Source organism: Erythrolamprus reginae, chromosome 6 (assembly GCF_031021105.1).
Source record: "Erythrolamprus reginae isolate rEryReg1 chromosome 6, rEryReg1.hap1, whole genome shotgun sequence".
NCBI lineage: Eukaryota > Metazoa > Chordata > Lepidosauria > Squamata > Dipsadidae > Erythrolamprus > Erythrolamprus reginae.
In genome coordinates this window covers 5,032,255-5,048,284 of record NC_091955.1, presented here as the reverse complement: position 1 = coordinate 5,048,284, position 16,030 = coordinate 5,032,255, and the positions used below count along the sequence as shown (strand labels likewise).

The window sequence follows — 16,030 nt, the reverse complement described above, 5'->3', positions numbered from 1 at the left end:
TAAACATAGATCCTAAGATAAAATACAGGAAATAGTATAAGGGCAGACTAGATGGACCATGGGGCCTTTTTTCTGCCGTCAGACTTCTATGTTTCAAAGCTCTCTTAATGACATAAATTTTGGCCTCAATTGTAGTTGTAAGTCAAGGACCAGCCTACATTACAGCTATGCATTGCAGAGTCATTTCCTGATGGTCAAAATGTCTATCAGGTTGATTACATCGATAGCTAGGTTTAGGAGGACAGGCGTCCGTCTGGACATCAATTATGCATCGGTGCTGAAATATTTATCGTTTCTATTAGAAACACCGTATTGGACTACGCAGCGATACTGTCGCAGCCTCTAGTTAAACTGACCGCAAGGTGTTTGCCTCGGAGTTCGGGTTTAAATTTGGAAAGGATACGCATGATTCTTTCCACCAGAAAATTGCCAGAGCAATTAATCAACATGTTTCCCGTCTCCTGGCTTAACAAAAATCAACACACAGACAAACACACAAAAGCGTTTCTTTTTTTAATTACCATACAGACATTTTCACATATTCCTTATCTCATTTCTCATTTCATCCTTTTTACACAATCTTTACACAATGTATTCTACATCTTATTACTTTATTAGTTTAAGGTTGCTTTTTTACCATCCTCCCTTTCTATCTTATGGAGCCCTTCCTTCTTCTTCTTCCTCCTCCTCCTCCTCCTCCTTCCTCCTCTCTCTTCTCTTCCTTTTCTCCTCTTCCTTTCTTCCTTTTTCTCCCTCCCCCTTCTTCCTCTTCCTCCTCCTTCCTTCTTCTTCTTCCCCCCCTCCTCCTCCTCCTCCTTCCTTCTTCTCCTTCTCCTCCTCCTCCTCCTTCTTCTTCTTCTTCTTCCTTCTTCTTCTTCTTCTTCTTCCTTCTTCTCTCTTCTTCTCTCTTCTCTTCCTTTTCTCCTCTTCCTTTCTTCCTTTTTCTCCCTCCCCTTCTCCTTCTTCTTCTTCCTCCTCCTCCTCCTTCCTTCTTCTTCTTCTTCTTCCTCCTCCTCCTCCTCCTTCTTCCTTCTTCTTCCTTCTTCTTCTTCTTCTTCTTCTTCTTCTTCCTTCTCCTCCTCCTTCTTCTTCCTTCTTCTTCTTCTTCTTCTTCTTCTTCCTCCTCCTCCTTCTTCCTTCTTCTTCTTTCTTCTTCTTCTTCTTCCTTCTTCTTCTTCTTCTTCTTCTTCCTTCTTTCTTCTTCCTTCTTCTTCTTCCTCCTCCTTCTTCTTCCTTCTTCTTCTTCTTCCTTCTTCTTCTTCTTCTTCCTCCTCCTCCTCCTCCTTCTTCTTCTTCCTTCTTCTTCTTCCTTCTTCTTCTTCTTCTTCTTCCCTCTTCTTCTTTCTTCTTCCTTCTTCTTCTTCTTCCTCCTCCTCCTCCTTCTTCTTCCTTCTTCTTCTTCCTCCTCCTCCTCCTCCTCCTTCCTTCTTCTTCTTTCTTCTTCTTCTTCTTCCTTCTTCTTCTTCCTCCTCCTCCTCCTTCTTCTTCCTTCTTCCTTCTTCTTCTTCCTCCTCCTCCTTCTTCTTCCTTCTTCCTTCTTCTTCTTCTTCTTCCTTCTTCTTCTTCCTTCTTCTTCTTCCTCTCTCTTCTCTTCCTTTTCTCCTCTTCCTTTCTTCCTTTTTCTCCCTCCCCCTTCTCCTTCTTCTTCCTCCTACTCCTCCTTCCTCTTCCTTCTTCTTCTTCTTCCTTCTTCTTCCTCCTCCTCCTCCTTCTTCCTCCTTCTTCCTTCTTCTTCTTCTTCCTCCTCCTTCCTCCTCCTCCTCCTCCTTCTTCTTCTTCTTCTTCCTCCTCCTTCTTCTTCTTCTTCCTTCTTCTTCCTTCTTCTTCTGCCTATTATTATTATTGTTATTATTGTTGTTGTTGTTATTATTTAGATTTGTAGGCTGCCCCTCTCTGAGGACTCGGAGCGGCTCAACAAGAATTCTTCCCTTCCCCTTTCTAAACCTACTTCCCCTCTCTCCTTCTTCTCCCTTCTTCCTTTTCCTCCTCCTCTCTCTTCTTTCTTCTAATTCCTCTCTTCCCTTACTCTTCCCTTTTGCTAGGTGCAAAGTGACCTCTGAGTTATCAAGGATGCACATGTGCGAAGGAAAAATGTGCGATTGTGGGAAAAAAGCTTCAACGCTGGAGGTCACTTGTTCCCAATTCTCTGAGTCCTACAGGATTGGGCGGCATATAAGTCAAATAAATAAATTGCATAGAGCAGTGATGGCAAACCTTTTTTTCCCCCAAGTGCCGAAAGAGCTTGTGTGTGCGCTATCGCGCATGCGTGAGTGCCCACGCCCATAATTCAAAGCCTGGGGAGGGCAAAAACAGTTTTCCCCAACTCTCGGAGGCCCTCTGGAGGCCGGAAACTGACTGTTTCTCAACTTCTGGTGGGCCCAGTAGGCTCATGTTTCACCCTCCCCAGGCTCCAAAGACTTCCCTGGAGCCGGGAGAGGGTAGACACTGCCTCCCCACCCCCCTGGAGGCTCTCTGGAAGCCAAAAACGTCCTCCCAGAGCCTCTGTGTGAGCCAAAAATCAGTTGACCGGTACACACATGCATGTTGCAGCTCAGCTAGGGCAACAGCTCACGTGCCAGCCCTCACTGATATAGTTTCCTACTTAAGCAAGGGGTTTGACTAGAAGACCTCCAAGGTCCCTTTCATCTCTATTCTGATTGTTAGCTACATCCTATTAATTTATTAATTTAATTTAATTTAATTTAATTTTTTAATTTAATTTAATTTAATGTATGAATTTAATTTAATTTAATAATTTAATTTAATTTAATTTAATTTAATTTAATAATTTAATTTAATTTAATTTAATTTAATTTAATAATTTAATTTATCAATTTATTAATTTATTAATTTAATTTAATTTATCAATTTAATTTATTAATTTAATTTAATTTATTAATTTAATTTAATTTAATGTATGAATTTAATTTAATTTAATTTAATAATTTAATTTAATTTAATTTAATTTAATAATTTAATTTATCAATTTATTAATTTATTAATTTATTAATTTAATTTAATTTATCAATTTAATTTATTAATTTAATTTAATTTATTAATTTAATTTAGTAATTTAATTTATTAATTTAATTTAATTTATTAATTTATTAATTAGATTTGTATGCCGCCCCGCTCTGTAGACTCGGGGCGGCTAACGACAATAATAAAACAGCATATGACAAATCTAATATTTAAAATAACTTTTAAGGTTTGCCTGTGAGCAGAAGTGGATATTTTTGTGCCAATGCTTCACTCCGACCCTAGAGTAATATCATAATTCCCCATTTTTTAAAAAAATCAAGTTGAAGTTATAAAATGCATTCTTTCTTATTTTTTTAAAGAACTATATCTTCTCTGTCCCGACCACTTCCTGCCCCCTGCTTCTTCAACCAATGTTCATACAAGAGCATCCCTCACAGTTCAAGACGAGGCTGGGCCTTCCCCCGTTTGGTTTCCGTTCAGGGAAAGGGGTGCGCCCCCACATCCTCAGCGGTGCTTCATGCACGCAAGGGCTGAGTGTGAGAATTTGCTGGTTCTCTCTCCCACCCTCATGTATTCTGAGTGGGCTGCGGAAATTTCAATGTATAGATGGTTAAATGAGTTCTGGAGACCTCACCTACAAAAAGATATTGACAAAATTGAAGGGGTCCAAAGACGGGCTACAAGAATGGTGGAAGGTCTTAAGCATAAAACGTATCAGGAAAGACTTCATGAACTCCATCTATCTAGTCTGGAGGACAGAAGGAAAAGGGGGGACATGATCGAAACATTTAAATATGTTAAAGGATTAAATAAGGCTCAGGAGGGAAGTGTTTTTAATAGGAAAGTGAACACAAGAACAAGGGGACATAATCTGAAGTTAGTTGGGGGAAAGATCAAAAGCAACATGAGAAAATATTATTTTACTGAAAGAGTAGTAGATCCTTGGAACAAACTTCCAGCAGACGTGGTAGATAAATCCACAGGAACTGAATTTAAACATGCCTGGGATAAACATATATCCATCCTAAGATAAAATACAGAAAATAGTATAAGGGCAGACTAGATGGACCATGAGGTCTTTTTCTGCCGTCAGACTTCTATGTTTCTATGTTTCTATGTTTCTAGAGCTAGAGTAACAAATGCAACGATTTGCCTCCAGAAGTTTGGAAGTTCAGAAAACGCATTTCCGGTTTGCCTGTTGGGCTGTTTTTTGCACTCCGTAGGTTTCGGAAAGCTTCCTTGAACCATTCGGAGTGCATAAAACAGCACAATGGGTAAACCAGAAGTCCACAGGTCTGTTTTGCTCCCGATAGAATCTCCCGACGAAGGCTCCTCTGACGAAGGAAGTGTGAGTAGCAGGGAAGGGGGGAGTTTGGCAGACATCCCAGGAGGAGATCAATCATCCTTATCATCCCTGGATTCTGAACAAGAACTTATGACAGATCCACGCATGCATAGAGTGATGCAAAGGAGAGAACAACTGAAGGATTATTACAGGAGATAAGTGAGGCCACCTGTGGTTGGGTGGGGCTGCTGTAATTAGTGCTACAGATAAAAAAACAGCGTGCTGGTTTAGCCTCGTGGAAGTTTATCTGATTCATAGTTCGTCAAGATCGTGGTTTTGCTGATTCCCGGTTCAAGACTGTGTGTGGACTTTCTGGACTTTGGAATTTGGACTCAATTTCCCAGTTACTGGGTGAGAAATTGGATTGCATTTAACCTGTGCCTTGCGTGTACCAGAAAATCCCTTTGACATTTAAAAAGGGAGTTTTTTCTGCTTTTCTGTTGATAAAGACTTTTGGTTTTCCTTCTATCGTGTGGTGTGTGTCTTTCTGGACTAATTACTCTGTAATTACGGGCAGTTGGGACACGCCGGCAGAACAATAAATATTAACACTAAAATTCCATTGGGGCTGAGATCGGAGAGTTGGAGGGGTGCAATGTGTTTACTTTTCCTAGGGGGAGGGCGGGTGTAACAGAAAATAATTGAAAAGCACTGTATAACAGACAACATAAAACAGTTAGTTTCATTTCAGCAGAGTTCAGAGAGAGAGAGAGAGAGTGCAGAGTGGGCCTAGAGCCACGGCCAGCCTTAAGCTTAATTTTCAGTTTCGATTCTCTGCACAGACTCAGAATGCGCTTAGCTCCCATTGGCTGACTCAGTTGCTATGCCTATTCATTGGCTGACCTTGTTAACCCTGCCCCTCCCAGTCATGAACATTGTAACAATGTCTGCCCCCAAAAACGAACCTGAGGTAATTTAAAAGCTCACGCTCATGATGGCATTCCAGTTGCATCAGTCATAAACCTGGTGGTTTGAGCTGGCATTCCCATACACACCCTTGACTCAACAACAGCAAATTAAGAAAATATATAAATATTCTATGAAAGGAATAGAAGTACCTAGCAATTAAGCAATAGGTGACTTGATGTAACTAATTTTTGGTTTATGAGAACAAGGCCGTTGTCTGACGACTGGATAATTACAACGTTTCTCTTCATTCCAACGTCAATGGCTGGTGTAAGAGGTTGTTATTGTCAGCTTTCGCCCCTATATTTTCATTCTATTTGGAGGTATCACAAGCAGGAAGAGGGAGATTGTGACCCCGCTGTATAGAGCGCTGGTGAGACCCCATTTGGAATACTGTGTCCAGTTCTGGAGACCTACAAGAAGATATGGATAAAATTGAATGGGTCCAAAGACGGGCTACAAAAATGGTGGAAGGTCTTAAGCATAAAACGTATCAGGAAAGACTTCATGAACTCCATCTGTATAGTCTGGAGGACAGAAGGAAAAGGGGAGACATGATCGAAACATTTAAATTTACTACCACCCTATACAGTGGCCCCCACCAGGAGCAGCTCATTACTGATGATACCCAAATATAAACATAGAAAAATAGAAGATTGACGGCAGAAAAAGACCTCATGGTCCCTTCTAGTCTGCCCTTATACTATTTCCTGTATTTTATCTTAGGATGGATATATGTTTTTTCCCAGGCATGTTTAAATTCAGTTACTGTGGATTTATCTACCACGTTTGCTGGAAGTTTGTTCCAAACATCTACTACTCTTTCAGTAAAATAATATTTTCTCACGTTGCTTCTGATCTTTCCCCCAACTAATCTCATGGCATCGGACCAGAATATCTCCAGGACCACCTTCTGCTGCACGAATCCCAGCGACCAGTTAGGTCCCACAGAGTTGGCCTTCTCCGGGTCCCGTCGACTAAACAATGTCATTTGGTGGGACCCAGGGGAAGAGCCTTCTCTGTGGCGGCCCCGACCCTCTGGAACCAACTCCCCCCAGAGATCAGAATTGCCCCCACCCTCCTCGCCTTTCGCAAGCTCCTTAAAACCCACCTCTGTCGTCAGGCGTGGGGGAACTGAGATATTCCCTCCCCCCTAGGCCTATACAATTTATGCATGGTATGTTTGTGTGTATGTTTGTGTTTTTTAAATTAGGGTTTTTAAAATTATTTTAAATATTAGATTTGTTATATGTTGTTTCACTATTGTTGTTAGCTGCCCCGAGTCTGCGGAGAGGGACGGCATACAAATCTAATAAATTAATAAAAAATAAATTAATAAATTGTGCCCCCTTGTTCTTGTGTTCACTTTCCTATTAAAAACACTTCCCTCCTGGACCTAATTTAACTTTTGAACATATTTAAATGCTTTGATCATGTCCCCCCTTTCCCTTCTGTCCTCCAGACTATACAGATTGAGTTCATGAAGTCTTTCCTGATATGTTTTATGCTTAAGACCTTCCACCATTTTTGTAGCCCGTCTTTGGACCCGTTCAATTTTATCCATATCTTTTTGGAGGTGAGGTCTCCAGAACTGGACACAGTATTATTCCAAATGGGGTCTCACCAGCGCTCTATACAGCGGGATCACAATCTCCCTCTTCCTGCTTGTGATACCTCTAGCTATGCATAATAAAAGACACACAGCAGAAGCTTGTTATGAAATTACTAAATTCAGTAGCACTAAACTGAAATATAATGTTCATTTGCAGACTGTGCGGTAAACCACAAGTTTCTATTCTCCCTTCTTTCTCTAAAGATAACAGTTGTAGAATGGGAACTCATAGTGTGTTTGTTTAGCACGGCACATAAATTTTAAATTTCCTAATGTTTGATGAAGTGTCACTCAAATGGTGGGGCAGATTTTAGGGTTTTTTTCCCTGTAACGGAAGTCAGCAAAGCTGAGAGTCAGAGCTGCCTTTTTTGCATTATCTAACACGTCTGCAATTGTTTTATTTTGCTATCTCTTAACACCAGGCTGTGCTCCAAATGAGTAAATTGTTATCCATCACAATCTTGAATTATTATCTTGAATAATCCCAGAGCAGGCCCTGATAGAGACGTATACGGTTTTCAGAAATGTTGTGTACACTCTTCCAATTTTATATAAATCAAATAAATCAATAAATATTTTTTTCTATTCCTGTTTGAATGTAGAGCACGAAATTATTTTCTTTATTAATGACTGTAAATTATGGATTTTGAAGCATTAATCAGCTGTCTATTTTACAAGGTAGGTGGATGGGTTGGTAGATAGGTAGAGACAGATAGACATACAGATAGATAGATAGATAGATAGATAGATAGATAGATAGATAGATAGATAGATAGATAGATAATGTAGATAGATGGATTTCAATAGATTAGATAGAGATGATAGAAAGAAAGGGAGGGAGGAAGGAAGGAAGGATGGATGGATTTCAATAGATTAGATAGAGATGATAGATAGACAGACAGACAGACGGACAAAAGGACAAACAGACAGATAGATAGATATGACGGATGGATATCAATAGATTAGATAGAAATGATGGATGGATGGATGGATGGATGGATGGATAGATAGATAGATAGATAGATAGATAGATAGATAGATACTGTAGATAGATGGATATCAATAGATTAGATAGAGATGATAGATAGACAGACAGACAGACGGACAAAAGGACAAACAGACAGATAGATAGATATGACGGATGGATATCAATAGATTAGATAGAAATGATGGATGGATGGATGGATAGATAGATAGATAGATAGATAGATAGATAGATAGATACTGTAGATAGATGGATATCAATAGATTAGATAGAGATGATAGATAGACAGACAGACAGATATGATGGATGGATGGATATCAATAGATTAGATAGAAATTATAGGTAGGTAGGTAGGTAGATAGGTAGGTAGGCAGGTAGACAGATAGATAGATAGATAGATAGATAGATAGATAGATAGATACTGTAGATAGATGGATTTCAATAGATTAGATAGAGATGAAAGAAAGAAAGGTAGGTAGGTAGGTAGGTAGATAGGAAGGAAGGAAGGAAGGATATCAATAGATTAGATAGAGATGATAGATAGATAGACAAACAGACAGACAGATATGATGGATGGATGGATATCAATAGATTAGATAGAAATTATAGGTAGGTAGGTAGGTAGGTAGGTAGAAAGATAGATAGATAGATAGATAGATAGATAGATAGATAGATAGATAGATAGATAGATAGATAGATAGATAGATAGATGGAGAGAAAATAGACAGATCCCGCAAAACATAGCAAATTATTTTTATTCTGACGACTAGAATGGGAGCAAAGTAGAAGCTCTTAGTAGGAGCAAAGCTTAGATGTTTGCCTCATTTATCCCATAATTACTAAAAGTAATATATTCAGGTGTACTGTCCAATCTCTACTTATTGTAAAGCAGTCCTTTGAATTCGATTGATGGATTGATGTTCCATCAAGTTTGCTTTCAACTCCTAACAATCACACAGATACATTTCCTCCAAGAAACAACGCCGGGTCTTTTAAGATGCCCAACCACGTCACTCCTTGGGCATGCAGCCTCTTGAATTTAGCAATCTTCTAAATCAAGTATTAGGACTTTGTGACAATAATAGGACTTCTGTCATCTGTGGCACGGTTCATTTTTTGCAAACATTAGACGCTCTGTCGAAAAATGCTATTCTCGACTTCCGAGTTTAGCCTACGAGATTTTCCGCTCTCTAACACACCGGTAAACATCAGCTCGGTGCTGCCACCTATTGGAGCAATGCAGAAAACACAGAAAAGAGATTTTATAAGCAGTTACGATTTGCAACACACTTAGCTAGAAGTTATAAACCAACCCCTTTCGCCTCCTGTGCTGTTAAAACAGATAAATGTGATTTATTATCAGCTGTTCTGTTTAAACAACTGTAATAACCAGCAGCACTTCAGTTTGTAATTGCTAAGCCGGGTTAATCTTTAAAAGGCAGATTTAAATTAATCAAACGTATTTGATTTTTTTCCCCTCCTCCAAGTAATATGTATGTATATGCACAGGTGCGCTGTTTTGGAAGTCACGCCAAATTTGCATTCTTCGGTGATTCAATATTTTTGCCATGCCATGTTTTGATTAAATTCTTGTTTTTTTCCTTTGTAGATTGGCGCTTACGATCAGCAAATATGGGAAAAATCCGTTGAACAGAGAGAAATAAAGGTAAAGTTTCAGACTTCAATACTTTTTTTATAGCAATTCATTCCTTGATTCATTTCTTTCGAATTGGTTGAGAAAAGCAAGAGTTTTAAAGCAAAAACTTCTAATCTTTGCCATGATGTTTAGCATTGAGTATTACAGTGATCCCTCAATTTTCGCAGGGGTTGCGTTCCCAGACTGCCCGCGAAAGTCAAATTTCCGCGAAGTAGAGATGCGGAAGTAAAAACACCATTTTTGGCTATGGACAGCCAAAAACGACCCCCACGCACCCATTTCCAAGGCCGCGCAAGGAGTCGGGCTTGAAGTTGGGGGCGGGGAGCGACAAAAGTGCGGAGGCCGGCAAAGATTGTTTTGAACGTCGTCCGCCCCCGCCCCCCCCAGCACCTCTGGCCCCCTCGCCGCTACCCCCTGCCCGCCCCATCCGCCCGTCTCACCGGCTTTCTTGGGACACGGGTCCTTCTGCAGCAGCGCTGGCGGCTACGGCTTCTTATCCTCCTCATTCGGCCGCTAGCCGCTCTGAGCGCTTTGAGAATACCCGCCCCGCCCCTCTCGCAGTCCCTTAGCTGAGAGCGCTTTCGTCCCAGCTATCAGCGAGGGGGCTGCAGGAGAGGCGGGGCAGGCGTTCTCACAGAGGGAAAGAGAGAGAGAGAGAGTGAGAAAGAGAGAGAGCAAGAGGGGGGAGAGTGGAAGGTAGAGAGAGAGAAATGATAGAAAAAAGGGGAGAAAAAAAGAGAAATGAGAAAATGATTGAAGCAGAGAATGACAGGAAAGAAAGAGAAAGAGAGAGAGAGAGAAGTGACTCTTGGTGATGACGTATGACATCATCGGGTGGGAAAAACCGTGGTATAGAAAAAAAACCGTGGAGTATTTTTTAATTATTTTTTTTTTTAAACCGTGGTATAGCCGTTTCGCGAAGTTTGAACCTGCGAAAATCAAGGGATCACTGTATTGGCCAAACAATAATACTTTTGATATTGTCAGTTCAGTTTTAGATATTTGCATATTGATTTTCCTGTTTCCTGGTTAACGAACACAATAAACTTTTTCAAGCTCCAGTAACGCATTTAGAACTCCCTTTTCAAATAATGCGTTTTATGGAAATATTTGCAGACGAGTATGTTTTGAGCAGCTTTCTTTAACAACTTCCTGTGGAAGTCCTATAAAATTGAATGTGACCTGCAGAAAATTATTTTGAAAAAAAATATATTATCTCCCAAATTTTCCTAAGAAAGCTTGGGATTTTAACACGCTAGTTCTTACAGATCTGCAATGTTTTTAGTAGTTTTAAATCAATTTAAAGTTAGAGCAATTAGCCAGTGGAACTACTTGCCTCCAGAAGTTATAAATGCTCTAATACTGGAAGCTGAGTTGTATAACCATTTGTGTCAGGGTTCCAAGTAACACTCCCAACGACAGGGGTGACAATTTGTCTGAAATGGTACAGTATAGGGTTTCTTGGCAAAGCAGGGGGTTGGACTAGAAGACCTCTAAGGTCCCTTCCAACTTTGTTATTCTATTCTATTCTAAATCAGTTTTTTCTCCTACTGAAATGAAAGATTAGCCCAAGAATCAGGAAGGGGAGGGGAAGTTATAAGATTGGGACAACTATATTTGTTTTATGTCCACTTGGCTATAAAATGGGTATAAATGGGTACATCCTCTATAGAAACTCCTAAAAATCAAAGTAGAAAATTTGCATTTCTCTCTCTAGCGTAGACAAAAATAAAATAAAATCCTGCTGTGTTTATTTAACGTTGCATTAAAACCCACTTGTCATTTCATCCTGCACTCTCTTGTGACATTTATTTTTTTGTGGCCAGTTTTAGTTTGTTGTCTTCTGGTTGTGTTTATATAGTTCCAGTTCACTTTTCATCCTGTTATTCTTTTGAACAGTTTATTAAATTGGTAAGTATGCCACGGACGACGGCTGAAATGTGTATTGAGCAAATGGCTTTTTGTAGATTAATGGGGATTTTTTTTTGCATCTAAGCCTCACTAACAAAATCCGTGAGCTCTAAGCAAAACGTTTGAATATTTAAGGATCCCTTCCTTCTGAAAATAAGAATCAAAACGGAGCGCAATTTAATTTATCTGAATTTGTCTTGGGGTTTTTTAATATGCATAATTGCTATTTTAGATTCTAATTATTAGATTTGTCATTATGTATTGTTTTTATCACTGTTGTTAGCCGCCCCGAGTCTACGGAGAGGGGCGGCATACAAATCTAATTATTATTATTATTATTATTATTATTATTATTATTATTATTATTAATAATAATAATAATAATAATAATAATAATAATAATAATAATAATAATCTGAATAAATTTAAAGCATAGTTACACCATTAGGTATGCTTTCAATATTTATAGTTTTCCAAAGTGCATGAATCTACCCCAGGGAGGGGCAAGTTCTTAATAATAATAATAATAATAATAATAATACAGTAATAATAATAATAATAATAATAATAATTATTATTATTATTATTATTTATCAGATTTGTATGCCGCCCCTCTCCGAAGACTCGGGGCGGCTCACAACAATAATAAAAACAATGTTACAGTGGAACAAATCTAATATTAAAAGAGAAAAAAATATATAAAACCCCATCATTTAAAACCTTACCTTTTCCTATCACTGTGCTTGGTCCTCAGTGCTATCTTGCTTCTGTGCATGCGCAGAGGCACAATTTTACCTCTGTGCATGCTCAGAGAGCCAAAAAAAAATCACCAAAAATTAGGAAAAAAATGACAGCGTGCAAGGAACGCAACAGTTTGAGGTATAGATTTGAATGGGATGAGAAGCCTTGGTGTGTTTCGCAAGACAAGGGACTTTCTTGACGGGGTCGGAGATATTTTTTATAACCCGTGGCCTGCCTCTCATTGGTTACTCCTGTCAAGCGGCTCCTTACTACACGCATCTGCCTGTTCTTCTTTGGTTGTTTGTGATTTAACACCTGCATGCTGCCAAGGACAAGAAAATCAGTGAGGGCAATTAACCGGTGGAACTGCTTGTCACCAGAAATTGTGGGTGCTTCATCAATGGAGGCTTTTAAGAAAAGACTGGAGAGTCACCTCTCTGAAAGAGTACAGAGTCTCCTGTTTGAGCAGGGGGGGGCTGGATTAGAAGACCATCAAGGTCCTTTCCAGCGCTGTTCTGATTGACTGATTGTCCAGCAGCTGTTCTGTCGGGCTCTCTGGTAGACTCCTCCCAAAACTTCACAGGTACAAATTTCAGACACACACACGTTTGAAAATTCAAAACAATGTTCTTTATAATGAAAAGTCACTTAAACCAAGCCCTCTTTTGGTATAGACAAGAGCACTCGTCTCCAAACAAACTGGTAATTTGTACAAGTCCCTTATCAGTTCTGTGATACTTAGCTTGCAGCTGTGAGGCAATTCACAGTCCTTCTTCTTTCACAAAGTGAAACACACTTTGCTCTGGGTTAGTTTCAAAGCGGGGAAAAATCAGCACACAAAGGTCAAAGTCAGCAAAGCAGTCACGAAACACAAGGATCAGATAATCCTCCACAATGGCCACACCCACAGGCTGCTATTTATAGCAGCCTCAGTAATGACCACAGCCCCACCCAACCACAGGTGGCCTCATTTTCTTTGATAATAATCTCTCAGTTGTTGCTGCTTATGCATCGCTCTCCACATGCGTGGCTGTATCATTAACTCTTGTTCTGAATCCAAGGAGGAGCTAGATAATTGATCTCCTTCTGAGCTGTCTGCCACACTCTCCTCCTCCCTGTCACTCATTCTTCTTGGTCAGAGGAGCCTTCATCATCAGATTCCACCAGGAGCAAAAGAGGCCTGCAGCATGTGGATGTCTCTCCCACATCCACAGTCCTTGGGGCAGGAGCTGGGCCAGAGCTAACCACAACAGCAGCAAAACCATGAAAGTTTTGACATTAGATCTCCTGATGGATGTGCAGCCATTCGTTCTTTTTTGAATATATTTTTATTATAACTTTTATTTTTGCTTGATGTAAAATAGAAGTAGCAATAAGGAGCATGGAAAAAATGTACATAACTGGTTGGGTTTGGCAATATATAAACAAGCTAACAACGAATGCTTGTATGTATTGAAGCACTATAGCTTTAAGAGTCAGTGTTAGAAATGGCCACAAGAGGGAGCCAGAAGCGTGATTCTTTCTGTCTCTGTCATTTCTCTGTTTGGTATTACTGATTGAATACCAAACTGTGTTCGATGCTGGTGTATGTATTTGTAAGTTGTACAAGTAAGGCTTGTAGTATTGTTAATGTAGATATCGACTGATTAGACTGTGTATGACTGGACTGTTTAACTTGACTACAATATTGGCTAAAGCAAATACTATTTTTTACATTTTAATGTATCTGGTTTGTATATACAGGGTGCATTCCAAAAGTAATGCAGTTTTTTTTAAAGTAATTTATTGAACAGATTTGAACAAACACAAAGTACTGTACTGTCCTTGGGCCTCTACACATTTTTTCCAGTGACTCTGCCATGACCGGTACGCGCCCTGGAAGGCATCTTCAGGGACCTCTTGCAAGGTCTTTGTCACGGCTGATTAGATCTCTTGTATGGATGAAAAACGCACCTTGCCACAATGTGCTACAAGTCCGCGAGTTCCTGGCCAAACACCAGATGCCAACGCTGCCCCCTCCCCCCCATAGTCCTGACGTTGCCCCAGCAGACTTCTTTTTGTTCCCAGCCCTGAAAGGAACCTGTTTTTCATCCATAGAAGTGATCCAATCAACCGTGATGAAGACCTTGCGAGAAGTCCCTAAAGAAACCTTCCAGGGTGTGTACCGGTCATGGCAGAGTCGCTGGAAAAAATGTGTAGAGGCCCAAGGACATTACTTTGAAGAATTTTAAGTGTTTGTTCAAATCTGTTCAATAAATTACTTTTAAAAAATTGCATTACTTTTGGAACGCACCCTGTATCTCTATTCTATGTACTGCATATCTGCTAGGATTCCATCTTTGTACATGTGTATCCTTGATAACTCAGGGGTCACTCTGCTAATTAGCAAACATCATTTAGATCTCTCTTTTGTATAACTTTTAACTACTGTACGAAGTAAAAGGGGGGGAAGCCCCCCAGTCTTTTCTGTATTGTACCAAAATATTTGCGCATCTGGATTCGATGTTTAAATAATCAAGAAGGCAATACCCCAAACATGAAAATTGCAGCATTCTTGTGGCAACCAGTACCATAAGTTAAATTATTCAGTGTGTTGCTTGTGCTGAATATTTTAATCTGTTTAAACTTTAGTTAACCCAAGAAGGATGAATGTCTCCCTCTAAAAATAGACGTAGCTAACCATGAGTCTCCTCTGATCGTGTTTTTCAAAATGAAAAAGAGAGTGCCTTAAATAAAACAGAGAGCAGGAAAGGAAAATGTCAAGCAATTTTGTCTAGCCTCTCCTGCAGCACATTTTTGACATGAAAAAACCGACAACAGTGCAATTCTCCATTGGCAATTGGAAGTCTTCGATAATAATGCAGACGTGACCACAATTGAGATGGACTTACAGTATTTTGCACCTTTGTGGATACCTCTACCTAAGAATGCCTCTACTTAAGAACTTTTCTAGATAAGTTCTTGCATCTTCTCAAGAACCATTTTCCACTTACAAATCCGAGCCTCTGAAACTGTAACCGGAAAACTGTAACCGGAAAAGCCTCCGTAGGGCCTCTCTAGGAATCTCCTGGGAGGAAGCAGGGCCGGAAAAGGTGGGGAGAAGCCTCCGTGGGGCCTCTCTAGGAATCTCCTGGGAGGAAGCAGGGCCGGAAAAGGTGGGGAGAAGCCTCCGTGGGGCCTCTCTAGGAATCTCCTGGGAGGAAACAGGGCCGGAAAAGGTAGGGAGAAGCCTCCGTGGGGCCTCTCTAGGAATCTCCTGGGAGGAAGCAGGGCCGGAAAAGGTGGGGAGAAGCCTCCGTGGGGCCTCTCTAGGAATCTCCTGGGAGGAAACAGGGCCAGAAAAGGTAGGGAGAAGCCTCCGTGGGGCCTCTCTAGGAATCTCCTGGGAGGAAACAGGGCCAGAAAAGGTAGGGAGAAGCCTCCGTGGGGCCTCTCTAGGAATCTCCTGGGAGGAAGCAGGGCCGGAAAAGGTGGGGAGAAGCCTCCGTGGGGCCTCTCTAGGAATCTCCTTGGAGGAAACAGGGCCGGAAAAGGCGGGGAGAAGCCTCCGTGGGGCCTCTCTAGGAAACTCCTGGGAGGAAACGCGCACACCAGAGACCAGAAGCTGCGCGCACACCACACAGGTAGCGGCTGTAGCAGCAACCCCCACCTGGTGTGTAGAGGTTTTGGGAGGCCTGCAGAGTGCTTCTGTGGGGCCGGGGAGGGCAAAAACCCAATGCGTGAGGGGTTTGGGAGGTGAAGAACAGGTGCGTTTTTGCCCTCCCCAGCCCCCAGGAGCCGCCCAAAATCCTCTGCGCATCCCATTTTTGTGAAAAACGGGCACGTTTTTTGCGTCTCAATCCTCCCCCAAACATGTTTTTGTCGTCCCCCAGCCCCCAGGAGCACTCTGCA

At 40.7% G+C, this 16,030-nt stretch overlaps 1 protein-coding gene across 3 annotated transcripts in view; it reads left to right on the top strand.

The window, feature by feature from the left end:
* Positions 1-16,030, top strand: part of PHTF2 (putative homeodomain transcription factor 2) — an 83,757-nt gene that overhangs the window by 34,933 nt on the left and 32,794 nt on the right. For all 3 annotated transcript variants that reach the window (XM_070755100.1, XM_070755101.1, XM_070755102.1), the window contains exon 3: positions 9,440-9,496. In XM_070755100.1, coding sequence (XP_070611201.1) covers positions 9,440-9,496 — 57 coding nt within the window. The remainder of the gene's footprint in view (positions 1-9,439; positions 9,497-16,030) is intronic.